At 36.3% G+C, this 27,392-nt stretch overlaps 2 protein-coding genes across 4 annotated transcripts in view; one reads left to right on the forward strand and one right to left on the reverse strand.

The window, feature by feature from the left end:
* Positions 1-157: 157 nt before the first annotated feature.
* On the reverse strand, positions 158-26,570 carry mylk4b (myosin light chain kinase family, member 4b). 3 transcript variants are annotated; one of them, XM_067383858.1, is made up of 14 exons: positions 25,210-26,570; positions 10,105-10,192; positions 8,572-8,929; positions 7,491-7,726; positions 7,306-7,411; positions 6,495-6,588; positions 3,121-3,230; positions 2,888-3,029; positions 2,727-2,797; positions 2,505-2,633; positions 2,264-2,416; positions 2,093-2,171; positions 1,955-2,003; positions 158-1,460 (listed from the first exon to the last, which is right to left on the reverse strand). In XM_067383858.1, the coding sequence occupies exons 1-13, from the start codon at positions 25,354-25,356 to the stop codon at positions 1,959-1,961; spliced, it is 1,758 nt and encodes a 585-aa protein (XP_067239959.1). In that variant the 5' UTR covers positions 25,357-26,570; the 3' UTR covers positions 158-1,460; positions 1,955-1,958. The 3 variants fall into 3 exon arrangements, with proteins under 3 accessions (XP_067239959.1, XP_067239958.1, XP_067239957.1); XM_067383857.1 differs by lacking the exon at positions 25,210-26,570 and adding an exon at positions 11,404-12,074 and having other exon boundaries at positions 158-896; XM_067383856.1 differs by lacking the exon at positions 25,210-26,570 and adding an exon at positions 11,404-12,063.
* LOC137018976 (leukocyte elastase inhibitor-like) overlaps positions 5,440-27,392 on the forward strand; it is a 38,866-nt gene continuing 16,913 nt past the window's right edge. The window contains exon 1 of the mRNA XM_067383865.1: positions 5,440-5,461. The gene's annotated coding sequence lies outside the window, so the exon portion shown is untranslated. The remainder of the gene's footprint in view (positions 5,462-27,392) is intronic.

The following is a 27,392-nucleotide window of genomic DNA, read 5'->3' on the forward strand; positions in this document are numbered from 1 at the left end:
GTTGGCTAGTTTTCAGCACTAAAGTAAAAGTAGATCTACGTGTAATGGGGAAGGGATCTAGCCGTAGATCAAGTGTAATGGGGAACACAGCACAATATAAAAGACGAAGAGGAAGGAATGAACAAAACAATCAAATGTATTTTATATATATTTTAATTTAGTTAATTTTTAAAGTTCTAAGGCCCATACACCACATAAGTCACTTACAACAATATGCAAGAACTAACATATGAAAGTATTGAAATGTTTTTATTTGTCCTGTTAGTTTGAGCTATTATATTCCAGCCTTTCTCAATCCAGTCCCTCACATATACAGAAAGTGAAATCTAACACATAAAAATAAATAAATCTTTTCTTGTTTATGATTAAAAATGTGACCTTTTCAAACACATCAAAATAAATTTTTTAGTTTTCACTCAGTCATCTAAAACACTACTTTGTTAGCCATCAGTTGATGTACAGTAAAGTTTATATTCCATTTACTATACTGTGAAAGCTTTTCAAGTAAACATCAGACATTATCTTTATATATAGAACCACACAAAACACACAATACATCTGTAGGTAGTGTTCTGTTCTTTTCATTTGCCTTCATGGAAGGTGAGATGTTTACTACAAAGAGAGGGAGTGAACAAGACCATTGTTGCCTCAAACAGCCAGTCTTGGATCCAGTATCCCAGTCTCAAATTTCAAGCTTAAAAACGTCACCAAAAGAAAAACAGATGTGAACAATTCGTTTTGTACAATACATTTGCCCTAGAGGAAACCGTCTAAATGACATTATATAATAAAATGTGGTAAGCGAGAGGTGTATTTGGGACATGGCTATTTGTATCAGATAACAGTAGGTACATGCACACGGACAAACAAACTCCAAGCTCTGTCACTTAGACCTCCTGAAAGGCAGAAAAGACGTAACATTCAAAAATCATAGATCATTTGCAGGATTTTGACATTAAGGGTTCTAGACTTTCAAGTGTAAAATACAGTACAGTAGTCCCAGTGTGAATTTCAGTCAAAACCAAATTCTAATGCCTTCACAAATATCACATGAATGAAATGTTACCATAAACCAGTGACGTATAGAATATTACCATGATAAGACTCAATACATTTGTGCGTATAGAGTATGAATGATGATTTCTCTTTTGCACTCTCAGCCATAAACATACTTCCTTCAATCCTGGCCTTATAAAGTGCACATGCGAGACAAAATCAATGTAGTATTAACTGTCTGGAGTATTTTTTTAATAAGACAACAGCCAAAAGACAGTTAAAAGAAGAAGGAGTAGTATTTTTAATGTGTTGTTTGATGTTTTAGCTTGAGGTTGAGGTAAGCAGGTAACATATATTGTACAGTACGGTATGTGACTGTAATATTAAACAGATGTGTAGTTGTTCAGGTACAACAGTATTGGTCCAGTTTGTCACCACGGCACCAGGAGAGCCAATGATCACTTCTGCAGAAAACATTAAAAGTAATGTTATCCACAAGTGAAGTTAATCATTCGAGACAGTCAATGATGTACAAAGTGCAATCAATTGAGTATTATCATTTATTGTTATTGGGTAATTGTTAAAGTCACAATGAAAAGGAAGTAGCAACAGATTTTTTTTTTTCCCTAACCCTATGCATGGATTTTCAATGTGGTTTGGCCGTTCGTCCACATGCAAACACAATATCCAGTCACTGAAACCAAACATTTTTGAGAACTCCTGCCAGGGTGAAGATTTTTAGAAACTCAAGTTACAGTGTTGTTTTGTAGACGGTGAAACCGGAGATTTAGGCTTGTGACATCGGTAATAACCATTTTTCCAGGCTTCTGATTGGCCAACATGGCTTTACGGTTACGGTTATATCGCCACCTCTTGTTTTGGCATGCTCTTGACAGCGCTTCATAGTGTGTTTTTGCATTGTGGACAAGGCCTGTGAGTGTTTGTGTGCATCTCTTACCTGTTTAGCCCTCTGGAGGAGGAGCATGTGAAGAGTGACACTTGTTTTTCTGTGAGGGAAACACGTTCATTAATTACCTTCATTTACATTCATTCACTAATGCACGAATTTAGCCACAAACTCAAAGCTGTTATTAACCTTATGGTGAAGACGGAAGTGAAGCGCTCGGTCTGAAAGCCATGGGTGTTTCAGGGACTGGGATGCACTCATTCGCCAGCTGTGCAAAAAAAGAAATGTGCATCAAAACATAAACATACTGATATTCAGCCAGATTTTTGTCAGATTTAGCCTATTTCTGGGGACACAAACCTTTTGCTCTTCACAAGCAGGCGTGTGATGAAGTCTTTGGCCTCCTCAGAGATGTCGGCAAACTCTGCCTCTTCAAAACTCCACTGACATGCCAGGATGTTATTTAGTGTCTCATTATCATCCTCACCCAGGAACGGAGACAAGCCGCTGAGCCTAGAAACACAAACATAAGTACGTAAGTTTCACAAAAACTCCCTCTTTTTGTATAATTATGATTGTTCATTGATGTCTACAGACTCACAGCATGTAAGTGATGACACCTAAACTCCACATATCAGTTGGGAATGAGACAAATTCATAGTTGATGACCTCAGGAGCCAGGAACTCAGGCGTACCAAAGTTCACCCTCAACTTTTCCCTGGGTTTATATCTGAAAGGAACATGAAGAACAAATCGATGTGAGAAAAACAGTAGATCCATGCAGAAAGAAACTGTAAACCTAGACACAGATACAAATACTAACCTCCTTGCGAGCCCAAAGTCGATTATCTTGACCTTGTTTGTTTCTCGACTGACACAGAGAATGTTTTCAGGCTATTGACACAGTAAAAATGTATTCAGACCTTTTGTTCTTCTTATGCAGCTGTTTTAATTACACATTATTTAAAATAATGTGTTTGGTACCTTTAAGTCAAGGTGTAATATGTACATCTTGTGCATATACTGAAGCCCTTCACTGATCTGCCTGATGAACAGCACCGTGTCCAACTCGGTCAGCTTATAGTTCTCATCTATGATCCGGTCAAACAGCTCTCCACCATCAACACTAGGGGGTGCACAATACATGTTCTGAAGTGATTCTTAAATATGCTAGGAGAAAGTGAGAGAGGCTGTCTGTGTTTGTGGATGTAACTTACTACTCCATCACTAAAATGATTTCGTGTCGAGATTCAAAGGCGGCGTAGAGCTGGATCAGATTGGCATGATTCAACTGGTTCATCACTTCAATCTCACACTTTACTACCTCCTGACAACACAAACATGTGTAAAATCATTACTATACAATTATAATGGTAGCAGCGATTCCCACTATTGTTCGTGGACCAGTATTGTTAACTAAATCAAAAACTATTAAAATAATTTCTGTTAGTTGAAATAAAGCTGAAATAACATAAAATATAAACCTTTATTAATAAATACTCATAAATATTAATAAATACTATAATAGTACATAAATTACTGCACTATAATGACAGTTGACCAAGTGGTCTTTAGATCACTTAGATCAAGAATTAGATCACTTCAGAATTAAAATGTCCTGATAATTTACTCACCCCCAAGTCATCCAAGATGTTTATTTGTTTCTTTCTTCAGTCTAGGGATGTGCACAAATAGACAAATATTCGAATATTCGTTCTATAATTAATATTCGAAAAATAAAAATACTATTCGAATTTTACTATGTTGCTTTGCTGGCCGTAAATGCAGTGAATCCATGATAAATCCTAAGCACTAAAACTCGCAGTTATAACTAAATGCACCGGGTGGCGCTGTGGAGCGTATTTAACAAGTTTATTTTATTTGATCGTCACATAATGTTGTCGTCTGCCTCGCAAAGTTTGGAATTACTTAGATGAAAATGATCTACAAAATGGAATTACTTTTGATCAAATTAATTAATGAAACCGAGTTATAATAATAATATCAACACCATAATGAGAAAGCGTAAGTATGGAGCCCCTAAAGGGACATGGTGGTAGAAAAAAAAATGGGAAGGAAGGAAATTTTACGTGGTGGTGGAAAAAAATTTGGGATGGGAGGATTTTTTTTTTTTTTTTATATATATTTTGCGTTCCCTCGCAAAGATGTTTTGCGTTCCCTCGCAAAGATTGCGTTCCCTCGCAAAGATGTTTTGCGTTCCCTCGCAAAGTTATAATCGTTCCCTTGCTGTGAGCTCGGACGAACACTTCCTCTTTAATGTCCCGCTGGCTGGCAGTAGTGTTTCAGTTAGTAACATACGTTAATAATGCACACAAATAATGCGCGGCTCATAGAGTTTGAACTTGGACTCAAAAATGAAGAAATGCAGTCAGTGCTTATGTCAAGCAGTTCAGTTGGCAATATATTCACAGATTCGAGCTTCCCGGATTAATAACTCGTTAGCTAAATGTTGTTAAAACACAAATGCAGCTACTTCCAATCATAGTAACCTAGACAACAAGCTACAACAACCCAATTTTGAGCAGGCAGCGGAGATACACGCCTGAAGGGACCGTCTGAAAAGTGCAAAACCCGAAACCCCTTTTGCTCATTTTATATTACGAAAAATACTCAGTAACGTCACTGTAACACACTGTACTGTCACCGAATTCAGTTCATACATCACTGCCCTCCTGCTGGTTATAGGTACACTTAGTTTGGCAAGTAGCACATAAAGGCCTTCTTTACACAAATGATGTTGGTACACAGCTTACATTCTTACAACAGCTTTTGCATGATAATTGCTTACTGGATTTGATGGCATTACAATTTATTTAATATTTTTACCACTAACAGTGTAGTTATTATTATTTTATTTTATTTAATAATTATAATCATAAACGTTATGCTTTTTTTAAAAAAAATCAAATTGGGTTTTGCACTTTTCAGACGGTCCCTTCAGGCGTGTATCTCCGCTGCCTGCTCATAGAGACATTTATTATAAAGCACATTTGAGGAAAATTGGGTTGTTGTATCTTGTTGTCTAGGTTACTATGATTGGAAGTAGCTGCATTTGTGTTTTAACAACATTTAGCTAACGAGTTATTAATCCGGGAAGCTCGAATCTGTGAATATATTGCCAACTGAACTGCTTGACATAAGCACTGACTGCATTTCTTCATGTTTGAGTCCAAGTTCAAACTCTATGAGCCGCGCATTATTTGTGTGCATTATTAACGTATGACTAACTGAAACACTACTGCCAGCCAGCGGGACATTAAAGAGGAAGTGTTCGTCCGAGCTCACAGCAAGGGAACGATTATAACTTTGCGAGGGAACGCAAAACATCTTTGCGAGGGAACGCAATCTTTGCGAGGGAACGCAAAATATTAAAAAAAAAAAATTCCTCCCATCCCAATTTTTTTCCACCACCACGTAAAATTTCCTTCCTTCCCATTTTTTTTTTACCACCATGTCCCTTTAGGGGCTCCGTACTAATGAAATCCAAACACCCGTCGAGTGAGGAAAGACAGCTGTCCATCACTGCATTCACGACAGGTAAGCGCAGCTTTAAGTTATCCCCTAGTGAGCCAAGATGATAACTTATCTGTTAGCAAAATGATTTTGAGACATATGCTTACTATAGGTTTCGTGGAGGGAGACATATTTACGAACAGAAAACAGAGTGCTACTGTTAGAAACTTAGCTTAGCACACAATTATATAGGCTATTATTATCTTTGTGTCTCTGCAACGTCTGTCAGCACGGCTCGTTTTCTCACCCGAGCATGTGGATATTATTGTTTTTCTCAACATGAACATGTAAAAAAATATAAACACGATAACCATATACTGACTCCGTGCTTCCCACAGGTTTGAAATATACTTGCGGTGGTATCCAGGCAAAAAATCCTCCTATTACCCAACCCAATGCACAAAAAATGGTCTACTAAGTTACATGTGACAAACAAATAATGTGTGATTTTTAACAGTATTTTTATTTATTGAAATTAATTTTAATTATTACATTTAATTACATACTAATATTATGCATTGTTATGCAATGTAAAGTATGCAAAATTACAGGATTTAAATGGTTTACATTTTCCTATGTTCTCCTTGTTGTCATATAGTGTCTCTCTCAGTGAATGGGACATAGATTTTACTAGTAAAATTTATTAAATGAATAATATGTGTGTCCAAAAAATGTTCTTGGTGTTTTCTTCATGTGGGGGAGACTAAAATAATTTACTATGAATTAAATGGAAATCAAATTAATACAATTTATTGTATTTAATTTGATTATTCCTCATCTGGGATCATGTAGAGCCCTTTTGAAGCTGCATTTAAACTAAAATTTGGATCTTCAACCTGTTGAACCCCACTGAAGTCCACTATATGGAGAAAAATCCTGGAATGTTTTCCTCAAAAACCTTAATTTCTTTTCGACTGAAGAAAGAAAGATATAAAACATCTTGGATGACATGGGGGTGAGTAAATTATCAGGAAATTTTATCAGTGAACTGAAAATTTCAAGAATCACTACCTTGAAGTCACAGTACTAATGTCTTAAAATGGACACAGGTATTTACCTTCTCTTTCTGACTCCTGGCTTTGATGATCTTGGCTGCTAATATGAGGCCAGAAGATTTCTCGAAACATTTGTGCACCATGCCAAAGCGTCCTCTATTACAATCAAAATGAGACAATAATAATAATAATAATAATAAACATCAATTTAATTCACAAACCCAATCCATTTCAAATGTCTAAATTCCCACATTCTTTGTAAGACTGCAGAGGAAATTCACTTTAATCTTCTGGCTCTAGATATTTACTTTCACTAAAGTCTAAAAATATGTTGCACGTCTCACTCTCTTAACGTTTTTCCTTCACACACACACACACACACACACACACACACATGTTTGTTTTTGTGAATTGTGGGGACTTTCCATAGACTTCAATGCATTTTACACTGAACAAACTGTACATTCTATCCCCCTACCCTGCCCCTACCCCTAAACCTAACCCTCACAGGAAACTGTGCAAACTTTTACTTTTTCACAAAAACTCATTCTATATGATTTATAAACCCATTTACATTGTGGGGACCGCTGGCTGGTCCCCACGATGTAGGTGAACTCAGGTTTATATTACATCATGGGGACATTTGGTCCCCACAATGTAATATAAACAAAAGCACACACACACACACACACACACACACACATCTGTCTGTCACTTTCATGCCCTTGTGTATCATGTGTCCTGTAAGCTCTTCAAATGCTTAGGAATCTTATGCCATGGGTTTAATATCACAGGCATCCTGCTTTAAAAATTCTTAACAATGCTAACAAACCTAACATAATATGATGTAATATTAATATCATCTCTACTCACCCTCCGAGAACTTCCTCTTTATTGATAGTGTAGTAGCTGGTAATCTGGTGAGTTTTGGGTGCCACTAGACGGTGCTCAAATGGTGCAGGTGGTGGAGGGGAAGAATCTGTGGAAAAGTTTAGAGTATGTAACTACAAAAGGGAAATCTATTTACATTATTCTCAGACCTACACCAAATTTCTTACCAATGACATATTCGTCAATTACTGACTCTGCATCTTTCCTCTCCTCTTCTGTCCCCTCCTCTGGTCTCTCTGGTCCCGCCTCTGCAGCTTCAAGTCCTGCCTCCTCTTCGTCCTTGAATTCCTTATCCTCTTCCTCTGACGCCTCCTCCACTCGGCTTTTTTTAAGGTCATCTGTCAGCGTCTCGTCAGCAACATGCCTCTTAGTGCTGACAGTTGTTTCCAGATTCTCCTCAGAGCTACATGATATAATATAATATGCAGTTTTCAAAATTGATAATAATAAGAAATGTTTCTTGAGCAGCAAATCAGCATATTAGAATGATTTCTGAAGGATCATGTGACACTGAAGACTAATGATGCTGAAAATGTTAGCGTTGTCATCACATGAATACATTTTACAATATATTAATGTAGCAAACAAAAACTTTTTTGTATTTCACAATATTTCTGTTTTATTGTAATTTTTTGATCAAAGACATGCAGCCTTGACAAGCATGAGACTTTTTTCAAAAACATGAACAAATTTTAAAATTTTAAAATGGTTGTTTATCAATTTACACTGAATCAACACAATTTTATTTATTTTAAGCAAATTATTTGTTTTGTAATATTCAAATATTACAGTAGCCTACATTATAATATTATAAGCTAATAGACCCTTTTCACGGACTGTGGTGATGCATTTTAACGGTCATCAATATCGCAAAGTTTTTTATATTTTCATTTTTTAAAAAACGTATGTACATTCATAACACTATACTTGGTATTATATTACCTTTGCATCAAATTACAAAAAACGAGTTAACACTGCTGTGAGGGTGTTTCTAATACAGTGGCTATGGGAGTAAAGCTAAAAATGACATTCCTTTGCTATTTGAGCAAATGGAAACACAAAAAATATATTTAATGTATTCTCTCATTCACCGCTATAGAATTTTACCAAACTATGACGACTTCCGCTTCTGAGAAACACGGAAATGTGAAAAGGGTCTATTTTGCAGGGTTTAATACTTCTGCTCTTTATCTAAAAGTCATTTGCTGAACAAAATATAAAAAACATAATATATATATATGGATGAACCTGTCTGGTGTGACTGTAATGCTTTCATCGGTCTGGCCAGATGAATTTGGAGCAGCTAGTTGGCTCTCCTCTGATAACCAAATCGCCGCCTCTTTCTTTGAACTCTCCTCTTCCTCCTTTTTATCCTCTTCTTTTATCTGCAATAATTCAGCATCAATTTCCTGCTCTCTTGCCTCGTCTTCCACTGCAGCCTGTTGTTTGTCATCCTTTCTTTCCTTATAGCTCTCTCCTTTTTGCTCCTCTTCAATAAGATCCAGATGCGCAGCTGTGCCGGGCGCTGTCTCTGTTGTGCATTGAGAAAGCTGATTGTTCTGTTGATTGAGCTTTTGCACTTCTTCAAAACCAGCCTGAACTAAGTCTGGAAGGGGAGGGGAGGGAATTAGAACATACAAAGATGAAAATAATGGAAGAAAATAGTGACCCAAAATAGCACAGAATCTTAAACATTTTTTTACTTTTTTTGTCAAATGCTTCTTTGTTCTAAATCTAAAAAAAAAATCTAAAACTTTGTTTACTTCCAGATTCAAATTTTAAAGGTGCCCTAGAATTAAAAATTGAATTTATATTGGCATAGTTAAATAACAAGAGTTCAGTACATGGAAATGACATACAGTGAGTCTCAAACATCATTGTTTCCTCCTTCTTATATAAATCTCATTTGTTTAAAAGACCTCAGAAGAACAGGCGAATCTCAACATAACACCGACTGTTACGTAACAGTCGGTGTGTATGCCCCCAATATTTGCATATGCCAACCCATGTTCAAAGCATTAGACAAGGGCAGCCAGTATTAACATCTGGATCTGTGCACAGCTGAATCATCAGACTAGGTAAGCAAGCAAGAACAATAGCGAAAAATGGCAGATGAAGCAATAATAACTGACATGATCCATGATTACATGATATTTTAGTGACATTTGTAAATTGTCTTTCTAAATGTTTCGTTAACATGTTGCTAATGTACTGTTAAATGTGGTTAAAGTTACCATCGTTTCTTACTGTATTCACGGAGACAAGAGCCGTCGCTATTTTCATTATTAAACACTTGCGCAAGTCTGTATAATTCATAAACACAACTTTATTCTTTATAAATCTCTCCAACAATGTAGCATTAGCCATTAGCCACGGATCACAGCCTCAAATTCATTCAGAATCAAATGTAAACATCCAAATAAATACAATACTCACATAATCCGACGCATGCATGCAGTATGCATGACGAACACTTTGTAAAGGTCCATTTTGAGGGTTATATTAGCTGTGTGAACTGTTTTTATGCACTGTTTAAGGCAAGGGTGAGCTCCATGGGCGTGGAGCGTGAGCATTTAAAGGGGCCGCATTTTTAATGATGCCCCAAAATAAGCAGTTAAAAAAAAATGTATGGGGTATTTTGAGCTTAAACTTTACAGACACATTCAGGGGACACCTTAGACTTATATTACATCTTGTAAAAAAACATTCGATGGCACCTTTAAATCCTAGATTGTCAATATGATTTCTGGCTTTTGAATCCCACTGTGTGTTTTTTCTCACCTGATGCATCAAGTGGTTTCTTTTTCTTCTGGGTTTTTAACCCTTTTGAGTACACTTTAGATTTCTCCTTCCCATCCTTTTCTCTAAACTAGAGAGAGAAAGAGACAACAGGAAAGAAAGAAATAAGACCGTCTTCATAAGTTTAAGTCTATGGTCACGAGTGAGGTGTCATAGATATTCTGAAAAACCACCTGCGCTATTTTGAACCACAATGTTAAATTGATAATAATACAGAGTCCAACCATTGTAAATAACAATCATTTATTAACACACCTTTAAATAAAAACACCTGCTTTCAAGCTATTCAATGACGTATTTTCATTCAAATGCTCTGAGCTGCTAACATGCAATGAACCTGATATTTCATTCTGATCACACACAATCATCTGCTGTGACTGTCCTTGAGCTGAAACTGAGAATCACTCATCATGTCATCAGTCAATCTGTTTTATAAATGGCTCAAGCCAATGACAAGGACAATGAACCTGGTAACTCATGTTCTAGAAAATCCCCTGTTGGAAATGCCGTTAGACACAGAAAATAGAACATTTAATGTATATATGCATCCAAGCTTTTTGAACATTTATTTCACATAAAAGATGACACAACATAAAAAGCAAATGTGTAAAATTCTTAAGTTAAACATACAGTGAAAAAAGGCATACAAATATTTCTTATGTTGTAGTTGTCCACTTTTTAATCCACTCATATGGTCAGCTGCTTCGCAAACTTTACTAACCAAAAAACTAACTAAAAAATTGTGTTTTTGTTAGTTTGGCTTATTCAATTTTACTTTTCGACATAGTTCAACTTTATTGGCAGGACAATTAAGGGCTTATTGTCGTTCTAAACACCGCTTTCAACCCCAGGTAAAGGAACACTTGTAATTTAGAAGCGGTGTTAGCGATTTTACCCGAGTTTACTCCGGAGTAGGGTTAGCACTGCTTTTGCGAATAAGAACGTTAACCCAGAGTTTAGGAAAGTACTATGTGAAACATCAGTTTATGGATACCCAGGAGTAATTGTTAACCCCGGGTAAATTATGAACAGTGTGAAACGTGGTGCAAGATAACCCAGGATTCAGTTTACCTAAGGGTTTAGAATGACCCAGGGTTAACTATTTAAAATGTGAAAAGCCCTTTAGAGAATAGTATTACCAAAGCATTTTAAGGTTAAGTGTGTATAAAATATTAATTCTTTTACTAGTTTATGAGTATTTTCCTCTGTACTTCAGGAATCTAAATAAGCGCTTTTAAAGGTTTTAAACACTAAATTGGTGCATAAAACGTTTAAACTCACCCTGCTGCTGGATTTTGAGTGTGTGTTTTTCAAGAGGTCGGCCAATCTCGAGTGTTTCAACACTTCAGCAATGAAACTGATAACCTGTTGAATGCTGCTGACCACTCGCTCCAAAGAATCAAGTCGCTGATCCTGTTGTTCCTCCTTCTCTCGAACACTTTCTATGACAACACGCACGTCACACAACATCTGCTCAACACTTCGTCCACCTGTAGCTGTTCCTTGATCTTGACTGATGGCATCTAGTCTTCTCAGAGACGCTTCCTGCAAGGCGAGGAGTTTGTCCATCTTACCACTCAGATCATTGACTTGTCCTTCAATATGTACAAGAGCAGAAGATGAGGAGGGTTTTGATGAAGGCTGATCAGAAAGTGGTGAAGATAGACGTTTGTTTGAGGTAGAAAGCGAAGCTTTTCTTGCTGTGGGTCTTCCGCATCGTTTCTGAGCATGAAGTGGTTTGGGGTCATAAACCCGAGCAAGAGACTTCACGAGATTAGAGCTCATAATGAAACACGTTAACACAACAGGTTAAAACAAACCAAAGTACTTGTTTTCAAGTCTACTTGACAATGCTTTTGAAACCTACAGATCATTAGCTCCCCTTCTCATTCACTCTTGTTATCCATCTGTCTGGTGTCTCTAGCTTCAAAACCAATGCTTTTTATAGAAGTAATCATGCTTCTTCCTATTGGCCGGTGTGCAAGCGGTCAGTGTAATGTCACTGTTATCATCTAGAGGAGGGGCTTCTGTGTATGATTAGAGTGTGAATCCTTGAGCCAGGTGTGAAGACGCTGAAACCAGAGTGGGTGCGAGAATAGAGCTCGATGGACTCAAACAGTGACGTATCAACACCACTGACAGAGGTTTTAAATGTAGTGACTGTTAAACCAGTAGATTTCCCTTGATTGACTGACAATCAACACCTCCGATAAAGGGTCTGTGTCCGTATGTTATGTCCGTAACCCAGTGTCCGGAACACAATGAGCCAAGCAAAAGTGTTTGATTGAACAAGAGCAGGTGCGCACGCCCGAGTCTACTGAAGAACTGGGACAGAATAGCTGTTGAGACACTGCAATGGCTCAGAGGTCTGTTTTCAATGTGGTTCCACTATCTCATTGTTCTGAGAAGCTCTATAAAGATATTGAATTTGAACTGAGAAAAAATGCTAATAACATCACAGATAAGAATGTGCACATTACAGTACCTTACAGCCAGTCTTTTAAAAGGAAAGAAAATTTGTTGACAGAAATCCCAGAAATGTTTACCACAATGTTTGTTCTTGTCATGCAACTGGAATATCAGGGAAATTTATAACTGTGATTTGATTTCCAGTGATGTAAAACGTCATAGAAATTACTGTCAATTTCTAGTGCATATTCATGTTATTATGTATTATTGTATATATTCCATTATTCTAGATCTATTTTTAAGTTATGTTCAGCTCAATATATTTAACAGACATGCAATTACTCCTTTTTAGGTGTAATATTTATCAAATGTTTTTAGCTTTCATTTAAAGGTTCAATGTGTAAAATTTGCAATATGAGAAACTATTGACAGATATGCAATATAATATACATAACCATAATGTTTTCAGTGGTACATAAAGACCTTACATAATGAACCTTTATGTTTTTATAACCTTAGAATGAGCCATTTTTAATCACTTACACAGTGGGTCCCCCCTCCATGTCAAGTCGCCATTATGCATCGGCATGTTTCTACAGCAGCCCTAAACGGACAAACACTCTACAGAGTGCGTTTCGTCACTATGTTGTTGTTGTTCTAAATTGTTAGTGTTTTTAGAGGCAGCTTGTATTGTTACTACGTTGAATAGCCTATGCATGAAGTAGTATTAGTAGTAGTAGTTGTCGTCTGGTTTATTAGAGACCGTTCTTTGTTAGAAGTAAGAAGAAACCTCATTGCTTCACACACGCTACTCTCTGCTCTCTCAGACAATGACATGTCAGCCAGACGGCCACCGTAGCTTCTCAGGAAGTGGTGTGCGCTGTTAGTTGCAGTTCGCAACCTCACCGTTAGATGCCGCTAAAATTTACACACTGCACATTTAAAAATCATCAACAACTGGGAAAGTTGTGGAAAATTCATGGACATTAATATTTTTCTAGATTTCTACGTTCAGCTCAAAATACTTCAATGGCTATAAATTATTCTTCACAAATGTAATATCTAAAAAATTTTTTAAAATCCCATAGATTCCTGGAAAAGCTGTGGAAGTTCATGGAAAAATTACAGTCTGTGGAGTGTGTTGAAACTACATTCTGCATGTGGTAATAAAGCTCAACTTGTACTTTACATATAAACTTGTATTTTCCTTTAAAGGAACACTCCGCTTTTTTTGAAAATAGCCTCATTTTCCAACTCCCCTAGAGTTAAACAGTTGAGTTTTACCGTTTTCGAATCCTTTCAGCCAATCTCCGGGTCTGGCGGTACCACTTTTAGCATAGCTTAGCATAGTTCATTGAATCTGATTAGACCGTTAGCATCTTGCTTTTCATTTTAGCAACTTTTCATTTTCAGTCAGTCTTAGTACACGATGTAACTACAGAAGAGTCAAGTTTTAAATAGGAAAAATATTGAAACTCTTTGGTCATTTTTGAACGAGATGCTAACGGTCTAATCAGATTCAATGAACTAAGCTAAGCTATGCTAAAAGTGGTACCGCCAGACCCAGAGATCGGCTGAATGGATTTGAAAACAGTAAAACTCATCTGTTTAACTCTAGGAGAGTTGTAAAATGAGCCTATTTTCAAAAATAGTGGAGTGTTCCTTTAAAATCATTCTCCAGCTCACATAACATATATAAGACCTTTTCTGCAATCTTCCTAATCTTTCATCCTTTCAGCAGTGAACTGGCCTATAGTCGCTAACCTTTTCACATCACCTTCCTGTATGCAAAATACAAGAATTTGATGTCCAACATCCATTCTTTTAGAAATACGAATTTAATAAAGAACCAGCTAAATTCCCAGACACACACAAGTAAAGAGAATGACAGTAAGTGGAGGCAATCCTCAAACACACACAAACAGGTGCTACAGTATACTTTTACCATACACAGATAGATATAGTCCCGCTAAACAGCCTTTTCACACGCTACACTGAAACTCGATAGCTTGTATATATTATCAAAACAGCTAAGCGGGGGGAAATATAACATATAATACAATAATCTTATTTTAGACTGGATCGTTATGCGTCACACTGTATGTGATAGGCCACCTCATTAAAAGTGAGCACTTGATTGCTTGGAGCAGTAATGGTTTGTTTTCTGATTGGCTGATGTATTAATAGCCACTGAACATTCAGTAATCTCAGGAGGATTGGTGGCACCTTTGGAATGGGAACTTGATAATGTGAAGTGAGCTCCACCATTCTGACAACAAGAGCTTATAAAAAGAGACTAAGTGCTCACATTCCTTTGTGTGTTGGGGTGTGTTTGTATTCCAGACTGTGTGTATTTGTGATTTGATTACAAAACCATCTAGCCTCACATAGAAACGAAATGATGAATGTTTATATCGGAATGCTTTTCGGAATAGAGATGCATAAAACACATGGGTTCAATCGGTGAGGACAGAGAGACTGTCACTCATGACCTTTAACCACTGGCACTCTAAACGAACGAAAGCTTTTCCACAAATATCAAAGTCAAATGTTTGGAATAATTATGATATTTTAATGTTTTTGAAAGAAGTATATGTACACTAAGGCTGCATTTTTTTGATTATAAACACAGTAAAAACAGTTTTACTTTAAACTACTTAAACTACAGCTAATATTTTTGTGAAATGTTATTACATTTTAAAATAACTGTTTTCCATTTTAATATTTTAATATGGCAAAGCCATTTCTCCAGTCTTCAGTGTCACATGATCTTTCAGAAATCATTTTAAAATTCTGATTTGGTGCTCAGTGGTTCTTATTATCAATGTTTTTGCTGCAATTTTTGTTTAAACTGTGATGTTCAACATTGATAATAATAAGAAATGTTTCTTGAGCATCAAATCAATATATCAGAATGATTTCTAAAGGATCATGTGACACTGAAGACTGGAGTAAAGATGCTGAAAATTCAGCTTTCCCATCACATGAATATATTACATTTTAAAATGTATTTAAAAAAAAACTAAAAAAAAAAAAAAAAATCTTTGATCAAATAAATGCAGCTTTGGTCAAACTATAAGAGACTTCTTTCAAAAACATAAAAAAAACCTTAATTATTCCAAACTTTTTTCCACCAGTTGTGTATATAGCACTCATGTTTCCTTTATGTCTTGGAAAGAGGCTGGCAAGCAACCATAGAAAGTTAACAAGATGGAAGAGAATGTAATGGCATTTCATGTGTTACATAATGGGGGAATATGATATGACGGCCCTGAAGAGATGATCACAAGATGGGCATAGAGCCGGGGATTATATTGCATGTAGAATATGTGTAGAATGACAAACAAAGGACACACAGAGAGACATAATTTGTACTTCAGCAGCTGCAGACCGACTGTATAAACTCTCTGACAGTCACAGCAGATGTCACATAACTTCAGTGCTATACAAAAAATGGTGTAAAGATATCAGATCTTATCACATATGTATTTCAATATATTCTATATACTATATATAGAAATAAACTGATATTTTTTAAATTATAATCCAACTCAAGTATATTTTAAAAACAAAACAAAATACTACAAACTCCTTCAGATTTAATGCTTAGATTATTAGCAAAACGTTTCTTGTATGTACATTTTTTCTCTAATAAGTTGTAAAATAAATAAATAAATATTTGATTCAGTGACATTTCTTTCTATTGATTTTTAAATGTCAAAATTCTTGACAGTTGATCCGATCCACCACAAGGGGGCAGAGAGTATATACAGTATAACATACTGTAGGCCAGAAATATACTTTGTTGGAACCTAATAGAAACATGCATATGAAATGTCAATTCACAGTTTTAAAAAATGTAACTTAATATCAGCACAGTGTTTTTCTGTCCTGACAACCCTGCCCTAGAAAAAACAGTCTGAAGTTGATGACAGCCCATAAAGTCAGACTGCTGTTGAATACCTCTTTAACTACCTGAAGAGACTGAGTGTCAATCACCTCTTTAATGCCTCAAAACTAATCCCCTTATAAATGTGCTAGATGTGTCATGTTGGCGCAAGCATGTGGAAATGTGTCCACTGGCCAGAGAATCTGCATTTGTGAGTGTGAGAGAGAACAAATGTACAGGTGCACCAGTAACTGTACACCAACACTTCACACCTTAACTGAAATCAGAGAAGTTTAAAACTGATTTGTGTGTGCATATATGCACATGTACTATCCACAAGAGTGAGTTACTGTCTCATTGTCAATGTATGCATATATAGAAAGAGCATGCGCAGGAGGCTATTTCAGGGTGGGAGGTAACAAAATGCCCCCCATCCCCTGATGAATTCCATACTCTCTCTCCTCCCTCCCTTTCCCTTCAAACTTGCCATCCAGGGAAGGTCACTGAGTAGTTTCCCCTCCTCCTGTTCTCTGTGGTTGGCACTGCCTGAGTGTGCTCACGTTGACGTGAGGGAGTCCCAGGGAAACACTGATGAACTCACTTTAGGTGCGACAACAGCTGGCCCGCATGCGTTAAAGGGATAGTTCAACCAAAAGAGGAAAAGAAAATTCTGTCATCATTTACTCACCCTCAAGTTGTTTCAAACCTGAATGAATTTCTTTCTTCTACTGAACTCAAAAGAAGATATGTCAATAACCAAAGAGTTGATGGAACCCACTGACTTCCATATTACTTTTTTCCCCATATGGAAGTCAATGGGGTCTGTTTGGTTACCCATATTCTTCAAAATATCTTATTTTGTGTTCAGCAGAAGAAAGATAGGTTTTGTTTCATATAGGTTTGGAACAAATTGAGGGTGAGTAAATGACAGAATTTTTATTTTTGGGGGAACTATCCTTTAAACACAGAATCCAACACCCCCTCCTGACTCCATTTCTAGACTAATTTTCATAATTTCTGCCACAAAATAGGATTATAATATTGAGAATGCACTGCATCTAAATATCCTTACAGATGTAAATCAGATTAAAGCTGCAGTCCGTAACTTTTGTTGGTTAAAAATGATCCAAAATCAATTTTCGAGCAAGTACATAACCAGCCAGAGTTCAAAACTATCTCCTTACATTAGCCTGATTCACAGCGGTAAGCTTGTAATAATGTGTTTTAATTTGAGTGGTGCTAGTGGGTTTCCGTGGAAATATAAGCTTGCCAGCATTCATCTTTGCGTCATTACGTCACGTCTGTTTACATAAAGAAGGAGTCCCGGCTAGTAGGCTATATCACGTGTGAGGATGCTGCAGGTAGCGGATCATTTATAGCTTTTTCTCACAGCAGCTGCAATAATTAAACTTATCATTTTGATGGTGGAATAGTAATCCAGAAAGATCCAAATGACAATCATCAGTGACAACTGGAGATTCACCAGTAGTCAAAAGCAAAAGACTTGGACTGCAGAGTGGCTACAGAAATCGAAATCTACAGGTAACACTTATACACACTAAATACACATAGTCACGCAATGCATTAACATTGTTAACATGAACAATACGAGAGCAAAGTATAACAATAATAATAATTTGCAGGGTTTGACATGATCCAAACTATGCAATCGTTAGATTTAATCATCATTGGCAGCGTGATTTATTGTAATGCTTTTTTCCCTCAGTTTGTTCAGAACAAAAGTGGCAGACGTGTTACTTACTTGTTCAGATGACACTTTCCGGTGAAAATTCTTATTTCTAAGTCGTAGAATCTGTGATTCCTAAGTACAGAATCCACACCGGTGTGGTGACACCTCAAAACAATAGATTCATCCGTGCTGAGGAGCCGTGCCGAGGCACAATCCACATAAAGATGATAATTCCGCAAACAGCTGCAATTGCAAGTTTCAAACAGAGATGGCGATAAAGAGGCAAAACTTACAGACTGCAGCTTTAAATAGTAAAGTTTTACTATGTTTTTAGTGATCATATATTCACTTATTTGTCAAATTGGCAATAGTTTTACTGAGGTTTAAGGCACGTCCACACCAAGAGCATCAACTAAAGCGTATGCTGCAGTTTTGTCATCTGCCGCTTTAAATGCTCAAGCTCTTAAAGCAGGATGAATTCTGATTGGCTGTCAATGTTTTTATTACTCATCAGCTGGGATAAAATCATTCTGAAAGTGATTTCAACAATATTGTTTCTCTGTGCCATTATTGTTACTTATAGTTGTGGTGTGGACTCTGCTATTCTTTTATATTTAGAATCATTTTTAGAACTATATCTTTATCGTTATCTTCATAATTATCGTCCTGGGTTTGAACAAGCTTTATGCCTAAAAAAAAATTGCCAGTGGGCTAAGACAACTTAATTCAAGAAATGTGTTAATTCAAGAAATGAGTGATTTAAAAAAAAAAAAAAAAAAAAAAAAAAAAACATTAAAAACAACTAAACCATGTATTAACAGCAGATGAACAGCTTATATCTAAAACTAATGCTTGGTTTTGTGTAATTTTAAAGTAAAATTTCACGTAAAGTTTTATGCTATGAATGCAATAACATTTTATAAGTGCTAATAACCTCAGTTCATAGACTTCAAGACCATACTGCACAGTGCTACACATTCAATTTTACAACAAACTTATGTTTTAAATTAGTCAAGGGTTCATATGTATCATAGGATCACAGGATTGAGCAAAAACTGGGAGGCAGCCTGAAACCTGATATAAATAATATCTAAAATTAATGTTCAAGAAAGTACATGTCTTTGCCAGAGTACCTGAACGCTCTTTGCTCAGGATGTCAAATGAATACAGTTAAAGGGATAGTTCACCCAAAAAAAAAATTTGATGTTTATCTTCTTACCCACAGCGCATCCAAGATGCTGTATGCCCTGAACTGCGTTCAGCACTCGGTTAGTGATGTCTGATCGCGCTCTGACAACGGCAGTGATGTCTCGTGTGTATACTTCAATGAGTGCTAGACATCACTGCCGTTGTCAGAGCGCGATCAGACCTCACTAAGCGAATGCTGAACGCAGTTAGACATAGTGGTGTATTAGAGGTAAAAAATTATATAAATAATGTTCTGTTTCTCGCACAAACTGATCGTTTCGTGTCTTAGGACATCAATGTGTCATCACGAGCCGCAGGGTTTAATTTGGATTTGTCTGTGCATGTTTTTTAACTCTTATAAATTGTGTTACCATTCACTCGCATTATAAGACTGTCCGACGGCAATGGTTGGAGTTAAAAATCATCATTTGTGTTCGACTGAAGAAGCAAAGTCACCTACATTTTGGATGCCCTGGGGGTAAGCAGATAAACATCAAATTTTCATTTTTGGGTGAACTATCCCTTTAATGCTAATGTGCTGAATCACAGAGAACAAAACAAAGAAAGATTAAAAAACTTTAGGTATTTATTTATAGGTATTTCAAAACATTTAGGCCTAAATTTAGGATTTATGTATTTGAATTGCATAAAATTTCATATACATTTTTTGGGATTACACAGTTTAAACATAAACTAATAAACTTAACATTATGAATATTTGTCAGTCATATATAAATAAAACAGGTAAAATATCTGTTTTTAAAAGATCATGCAATAAAACTGTCTAATCCAAATAGATGTAAATTTTATATGTAATTCAAATACACTTTAATTTAGGTCTAAATATTTTTTGAGAGCAAGATGTCAGACACATCACGCAATATGTTCACATGGTGCCACCTGACACTCAACTAACAAGTTTGTAGTCTTTCATAATGCAGACCTGTCAATATGAAACTCCCTCCCTCCTCAGACACCTCTAAATCACACTCGAAGACAAGAAGACTTGAGTTAAGCCAGAATTTTCACATTAGCACTCACTGATCTAAACCAAGGGACAGGTTGTTTCAGGAGTATCATTCATTCATTTATTTATGCTTTTTTCCTAACATGCCAATGTCTAGTTTTACTTGATTTATTTTTTACTTTTTTGTGGCAAAACTTTGATTCTTAAAATGCACTTTTGTGAGTGAAATCATTTGAAAGGCCAAATCAGTGTGGTAAAGATTTTAAAAAAAAATCACAATTCTGACTTTTTTCTCATAATTGTGACTTCTCTTCTCAGAATTGTGAGATATAAACTCGAAATTGCGTGTTATTAAGCCAGAAATGTGAGATATAAACTCGCAATTCTGAATAAACTGAAAAAACACGAATTTGCTATGCACATGCGCATTACATGTTCAGTCTATATGTGCATAGTGTTTCTTTACAAAGTGATATCCAAAGTGACTGCCAACTAATGGCCTAGCATGCATAATACAGTGTTTTAGTAGTTTTTCGCGGATCCGTGTGAATAAAATTATTTCCATTTTTAGTACATTGTTGTTGTGTAAACACACCCTTAAAGGGATAGTTCACCCAAAAATGAAAATTTGATGTTTATCTGCTTATCTGCGCCTTCGGATGTTTATCGCTGGTCATGTATTTTGAACTTTTTGCCCCTAACTGAACAGTATTTATATAATTTTTTACCTCTAAAACACCACTATGTCCAACTGCGTTCAGCATTCGCTTAGTGAGGTCTGATCGCGCTCTGACAACGACAGTGATGTCTGGCACTCATTGAAATATATGCGCAAGACATCACTGCTGTTATCAGAGCGCGATCAGACCTCACCAAGCGAATGCTGAACGCAGTTGGACATAGTGGTGTTTTAGAGGTAAAAAATTATACTGTTCGGTTTCTCGCACAAACCAATTGTTTCGTGTCTTAGGACATCGATGTGCCGCCACGAGCCGCAGGGTTTAATTTGGATTTGTCTATGCAAGGTTTTTTCGACACTTATTGATCCAAGTTCACATTCACTCCCATTATTTGACTGACAGACGGCAACGGTTGGAGTTAAAAATCATCATTTGTGTTCTACTGAAGAAAAAAAGTCACACATCTTGGATGCGCTGGGGGTAAGCAGATAAACATCAAATTTTCATTTTTGGGTGAACTATCCCTTGAAGGCCACAATATACTTTAAGTGAAATCAAAGAACAAACTGATCATTCCATACAAAATCAGGCCAAAACGAAGTTTGTTTGGAGTTCATTTTGGGAGTTTGAAAAAGCTTTCCAGAAAAGTATGCTACGACTGGTAAACACCTTTGTACTACCATTGGTCTGTGGCAATTACTTAATAGAGAGGTGTGCGTGGAGGCTCCGCCTTCTTTCATGTGGAAATCTTTTTTGGTTCATTTCTACTGTTCAGTCTGTCGAGGTCAGAAATCTGTGAGTGAAAACATGAACACACTGGAGTTGCTATATAGCAGAAAATTAAGTTGTACGTCTGATGAAACAAGACACTGTTTTTCATGTTTAATACGGTAAAGCTGCTTAATTTTAAGCAATCTATTGTATAAAGTGCTATATGAATAAATGTAGATATGTTTACTTACGAGCTAACTATAGTGCCGAACTGCAGAGCCCATGCAAACATCCTCGTTGCTATGATCAGATGCTTTTCTTATGCTTGCTGTTTTCTCAATTTTGTTGTGGGTTCATTTTTTTATTGAGTGGAAAGCACGCAGCACATATTTACATATTCATCTGAACGCCGCTCTCAGCACAGTGTGCGCCTTCGGATGTTAGCTAACAGTTTATCGCTGGTCGTGTATTTTGAACTTTTTACCCCTAAGCGAAGAATGAAAAAGAACTTCAACGTGCGTATATCAGGGCCTTTAGACATACACTTATGAACTTCCCTAGCATTTTGAAGTGTGTCAGACTTCGCCAAGTGGATGCAGGAAGTTTATTAGGACAGACCCCTCGACCCCTCAATTTTGACCGAGGGAGTGATTCTGCTCATATGTACACTTCAGGCAGATCTTTAGACCACAATGCAACACAATTGTGACATCACAACAGCAACTCGCAGTGCTCACACTTACAGTTTTTTCAGCTGCTTACACACAAAATCCTTACTCCTCACACAATTTCTGAAACCTGACACTCAAACACCAAAACCCAAATCTGCAAAACCATACACTAATTCTCGGCCTTCAACTTCTATATGTAACACAAAAATCTAACAGGAAGAATCTTGATTTACTTTTTCAAATGCAACCATTGTTTCTGTCCAACTACACATGGCTGATGTATTTCTTTTCTTTCGTACTGTGTAATACTGTATTCACAACCACAAATGCTTACAGTAAAAAAAAAAAGTTTTATTTCAATCTCTCTGCCAATTACTTTCAATATTGTACAGAAATGTACATAGGAGCTCATGAAAGAAGAGCTTTTGAATAACTGTGTGTATATGATATACCCAAAAATAGGATATTATGGCAAAGGTGTTTGCAACGTAACACAAATGTTAGCTTTTGAAATGTGTTTGAATGCAGTGCTTCATTTTGCAAGAGATTTTTGACAGGCTTTTTGCATTTTGTGTGTGCAATTCTTGGATTTGTGTGTAAAGTTTTGAAAAGAGGGCAGAGTTTTGAATATGTGTGTAAGCAGTTGAAAAAACTGTAATTTACCCACAAGTGATCAAGGGCTTAGGGTGTTACATTTAAACTCATTGCAAGGGTTCCGCCAGTCGTGGACACTGCAATGACGTACATCCGAGTGAACGAGGCGAAGGGAAGCATAAAAAAGTGGACTTAAACACAGCCTTAGAAAGTTGCAGGTAGGTGAGTTTAATCACAGCTGGAAGTAAACTCTGCAGGAAAGTGGATCTCGAAGGCCAGAGTTGAGAACCACTGAGATAGATTTTCAAAGAGCATGATGGGTATAAATGTGAATATTTTCACTAACTTTTCTTATTTTATTTTTTTTCACAAAATGTAAAAAGCAATCAACTAGCATGACTACAATAATAAGTCACAGTTATAATTACCTCATGCACTAAGCAACACTAATGTTTGTGGTTTAGACACATGTTGTTCCAAATGCCACTTGGGTGGGAGGGCAGATAATCGAAATTACAACGGTGTCAAAAACTAACATGAGAAAAGGAAGACAGTGTATCACAGTTCAAATTTACTCCTTATACATCATACATGTACTCTCTTCTTACTTTTACTTTTCACTAGATATTGCAGTTTGGTCATTTCACTGTTTCAAAATATTGCTATCATAATTGTGATTACTCATTGGTTTATTAAAAGGTTTATTAAGTGCAGCTACACTGTAAAACACATGTCAAGTGTAGTAATATATCTATTGGTGATTCTTAAGTTCATACCATGTGTTAGTTATGTCACATCACTTGTTGTCAGTTAGTCTAGCTTATTCACTTCTTATGTCATAGCTGTTAAAATATAAACAGATTTATTTAACAGTAAGTGAATATTATGCACTTGGATATATCACTATTTACAATTTGAATCACCTGTGCATTCTAATCAGTATCAGCAAAACTATATTTTATAGGGGTGTAAGAAAATATACACGTGAATATCGCGATATTATGTCTGGCGATACTGTATCGATTCGATTCGAGAGTAAACTGACGCGCAGCCGGAGAAGCGCGAGGTGCATCAATAGCGTTAGCATTAGCAAACCCAGCTCACAAGACGATAAAATTATTCCGCTCCCGCAACATACAGAGCTGAAGTGGGGACTCATTTTGGCTCATTTTATAAAGAACCCATTAAGGAGATCGACAAGAGTCAGTTGTTTGCAAAATAGGCCATGTTAAAATCCAAAACTCGGGAAACGCATTGAATCTGGCATTCAATAGAATTTGTAGTAACGTTATGTACTGCACGTTTTCTTCTCAGTAACAAAATTAACACACAAAAAAAATGACAGCATAAAGAAAGCATCTGATCATAGCTATATGGATATGTTTGCACCAGCTCTGTTCAGCACTTCAGTGAAGGCAAGTTTATTGAAATAGCACTTTATACATGACTGCTTTAAAGCAAGCAGCTTTAAATTATTAAAATATAACACAAACATACATTTAGTCATGAAATAGACTATGCACTAGTTGTTAAATAGTTTAGAAATTAAAAACTGCTATACTGTGAACCTTTAAAACATACACACATAAAGAATCCTGCAGTCACTTTACTATTTTCCCTTAGATTGCACAAAATAGGGATTAGTGATATAAATGCAAAATTTAAATAAAATAAAGTTGTTTATAAGGTTTTATGCATATGGTGGTGTGTTCTTTATGACCGTTTTTTCAAAAATTACATCCTTTTTCTAAAAAAAACAAGAAATATCGCAATATATCGCCTTACACAGTTACAGTATTGAAATATATATTACAATATATCGTATCGTAACCCCTGTATCGTGATACGTATAGCCCTAATATTTTCTTTGATATACTTAATTAATTAGACCTACATTCATAATAATGTTCATTCGTACCGCAACACTACACAACACAACAACATTCCACAACATTATTGCATTATATAATGCTTAACAGAGCATTAGTTGGAAAATTTATTTAATTTAGTTCTAAATTTATGTTCTTTTATTTTCTTTACAGACATCATAATACCGTCAGGAACCACTTAGGCCTATATATATATATATATCACATATATAATCACATATATTTATATTATTCATAGTTATATACAGTAAAAGCAGGAAAAACGGTGCTTTATATAGGCTACTGGAACATTGCTTAACAATGCAAATCACATTTTCATTTAAACACAATTAAATAAGAGTAAATTAGCACAAAACATTATTTTTTAATTTCAGTTTTGGAAATATTCATGAGTTTTACCTGAATGTCAATAGATGAACTTTCTGGTGAAGTGTCTCTTTTCCTCTTGTATGTAAATAAATTCCAAAATCGTCTCCATAGGATGGATGCAACCAAACACACACTTCCTACAATCCAGAGGTCCTTATCCCGCAAGAAGTTCTCCATGGCAACTACATTCACACCAAGCAAACCTCCTTACAACAGTTGCTTTTTCTTTTTTAAACTCCTTAACTTTTTTTAGCAGCCTGTTTAACTCTCTCTCTTTTTCTTTTAACGCCGGTCCGGTTGTTGACATCAGCTGTACAAGCGAGCTACAGATTACGGAAGGTGGGCAGTCGCAGCAAATGAGAGACATGGGTAAACGGGAGAGAACGCTCCCTCTCTTCCGTATAAGGAGCAAAACATCTGTCAGTCAGCGAGACGAGAGGTGGACAGGTGGAACTCTGGCTCCACGGCAATGGAGGGCAGTTAGCAGAACTCGGTGTATCCTTTAACGTTAGACACAGCACTTAAAGTGCTCACTCATACACACTCACAATGGGTTGAATGACACGTGGCCTGTATAATCTGACACATCACATATACAGCCCTAGCAAGCAGCATACTCAGCCTATCTCAGGACCACTGATACTTCAGAACATTTTAAAGAGAAATGACAACTTCATGTATTCTCAGCATGTGTGACTACTATAATCAGACTAGAGATATGCGCACGTGCACACTGACATTCAAACACACACTCACAGCTATTCAAAAGACCAAGGCTGTGCACTCCTGCTCACAAAGTGATAAGAGACATGTTGGGGGGTAAACCGTAACAGTAGCGATCTGATTTAAATAGACTGCAGTACTTGTATTACTCCTATCTGACTTTGCAACCTATAGGTCATCTGACTGACGCACAGTCACAATACACAGAAATACACACACACACACTATAGCAGGAGAACTCTCCAATTCCAAATAACTGCCCACAATGAAAAGGAAAGCTATTAACACTGTACATCCCAAAGCAAAATACCCTAACCAAACATTTTGTAAAAAAAAAAAAAAAATTGTGTTATGATGAAACTGGGTCTCTTCATTTGTCAAGTTTCCCTCAAATGCTCACGTTCAGTGAAAATGTGAACTTTAAATAAAAAAATACTGCACACTATGTAAAATAACAAATAAATAGATGCACAAAGTGTGTTTAAATGGTTATTCCAACTCTAAAGATCAAATGCTAAGCATTTTAGTCTCAAACATGATCATTCATACTTTAGAAGAAATGTCTGAAGTGTAGTCATAAGACATACTGTTACCCCGGTTTCACTAATCCCAGACTAAAATGCATGTTTGAGCGGTTTTAACTGAAAGCAATTTGCACTGACATTGTTTTGTCTGAAGATGCACACCAGTAATGTTTTTAAGACACATTTATAAAAGCTATTAAATGCCCTAATTGAACTAAGGCCTAATCCTGGCTTAAAGGGTTCGTTCACCCCAAAATGAAATTTCTGTCATTAATTACTCGCCCTCATGTCGTTCCACACCTGTAAAACCTTTGTTCATCTTCGGGACACAAATTAAGATATTTTTGATGAAATCCGACAGGTATATGACTATATCCACAGACAGCAATATAACAACCACTTTCAAGGTCCAGAAAAGTACATAAACAGTATATGAGAATGACACAGAAGAGAAGATTTTGTTGAATAAATTTGTTATATGTGTTCTGTTTTTGCGCACAAAAAGTATTCTCGTTGCTTCATAAAATTAAGTTTGAACCACTGCAGTCACGTCGACTATTTTAACAATGTCTTTAGTACCTTTCTGGAACTTTAAAGGGTTAGTTCACGCAAAAATGAAAATAATGTCATTTATTACTCACCCTCATGCCGTTCCACACCCGTAAGACCTTCGTTCATCTTCAGAACACAAATTAAGATATTTTAGTTTAAATCCGATGGCTCCTCAAGATCCATAAAGGTACTAAAAACATATTTAAATCAGTTCATATGAGCACAGAGGCTCAATATTAATATTATAAAGCGACGAGAATATTTTTGGTGCGCCAAAAAAACAAAACAAAATAACGACTTATTTAGTGATGGCTGATTTCAGAACACTGCTTCATGAATAAATGCATACACCGCATAAATTAATCAGTGTATCGAATCATGATTCGGATCGTGTGTCAAACTGCCAACGGCTGA

The sequence above is a fragment of the Chanodichthys erythropterus genome, chromosome 4 (genome assembly GCF_024489055.1).
Source record: "Chanodichthys erythropterus isolate Z2021 chromosome 4, ASM2448905v1, whole genome shotgun sequence".
In the NCBI taxonomy this organism is placed as follows: domain Eukaryota; kingdom Metazoa; phylum Chordata; class Actinopteri; order Cypriniformes; family Xenocyprididae; genus Chanodichthys; species Chanodichthys erythropterus.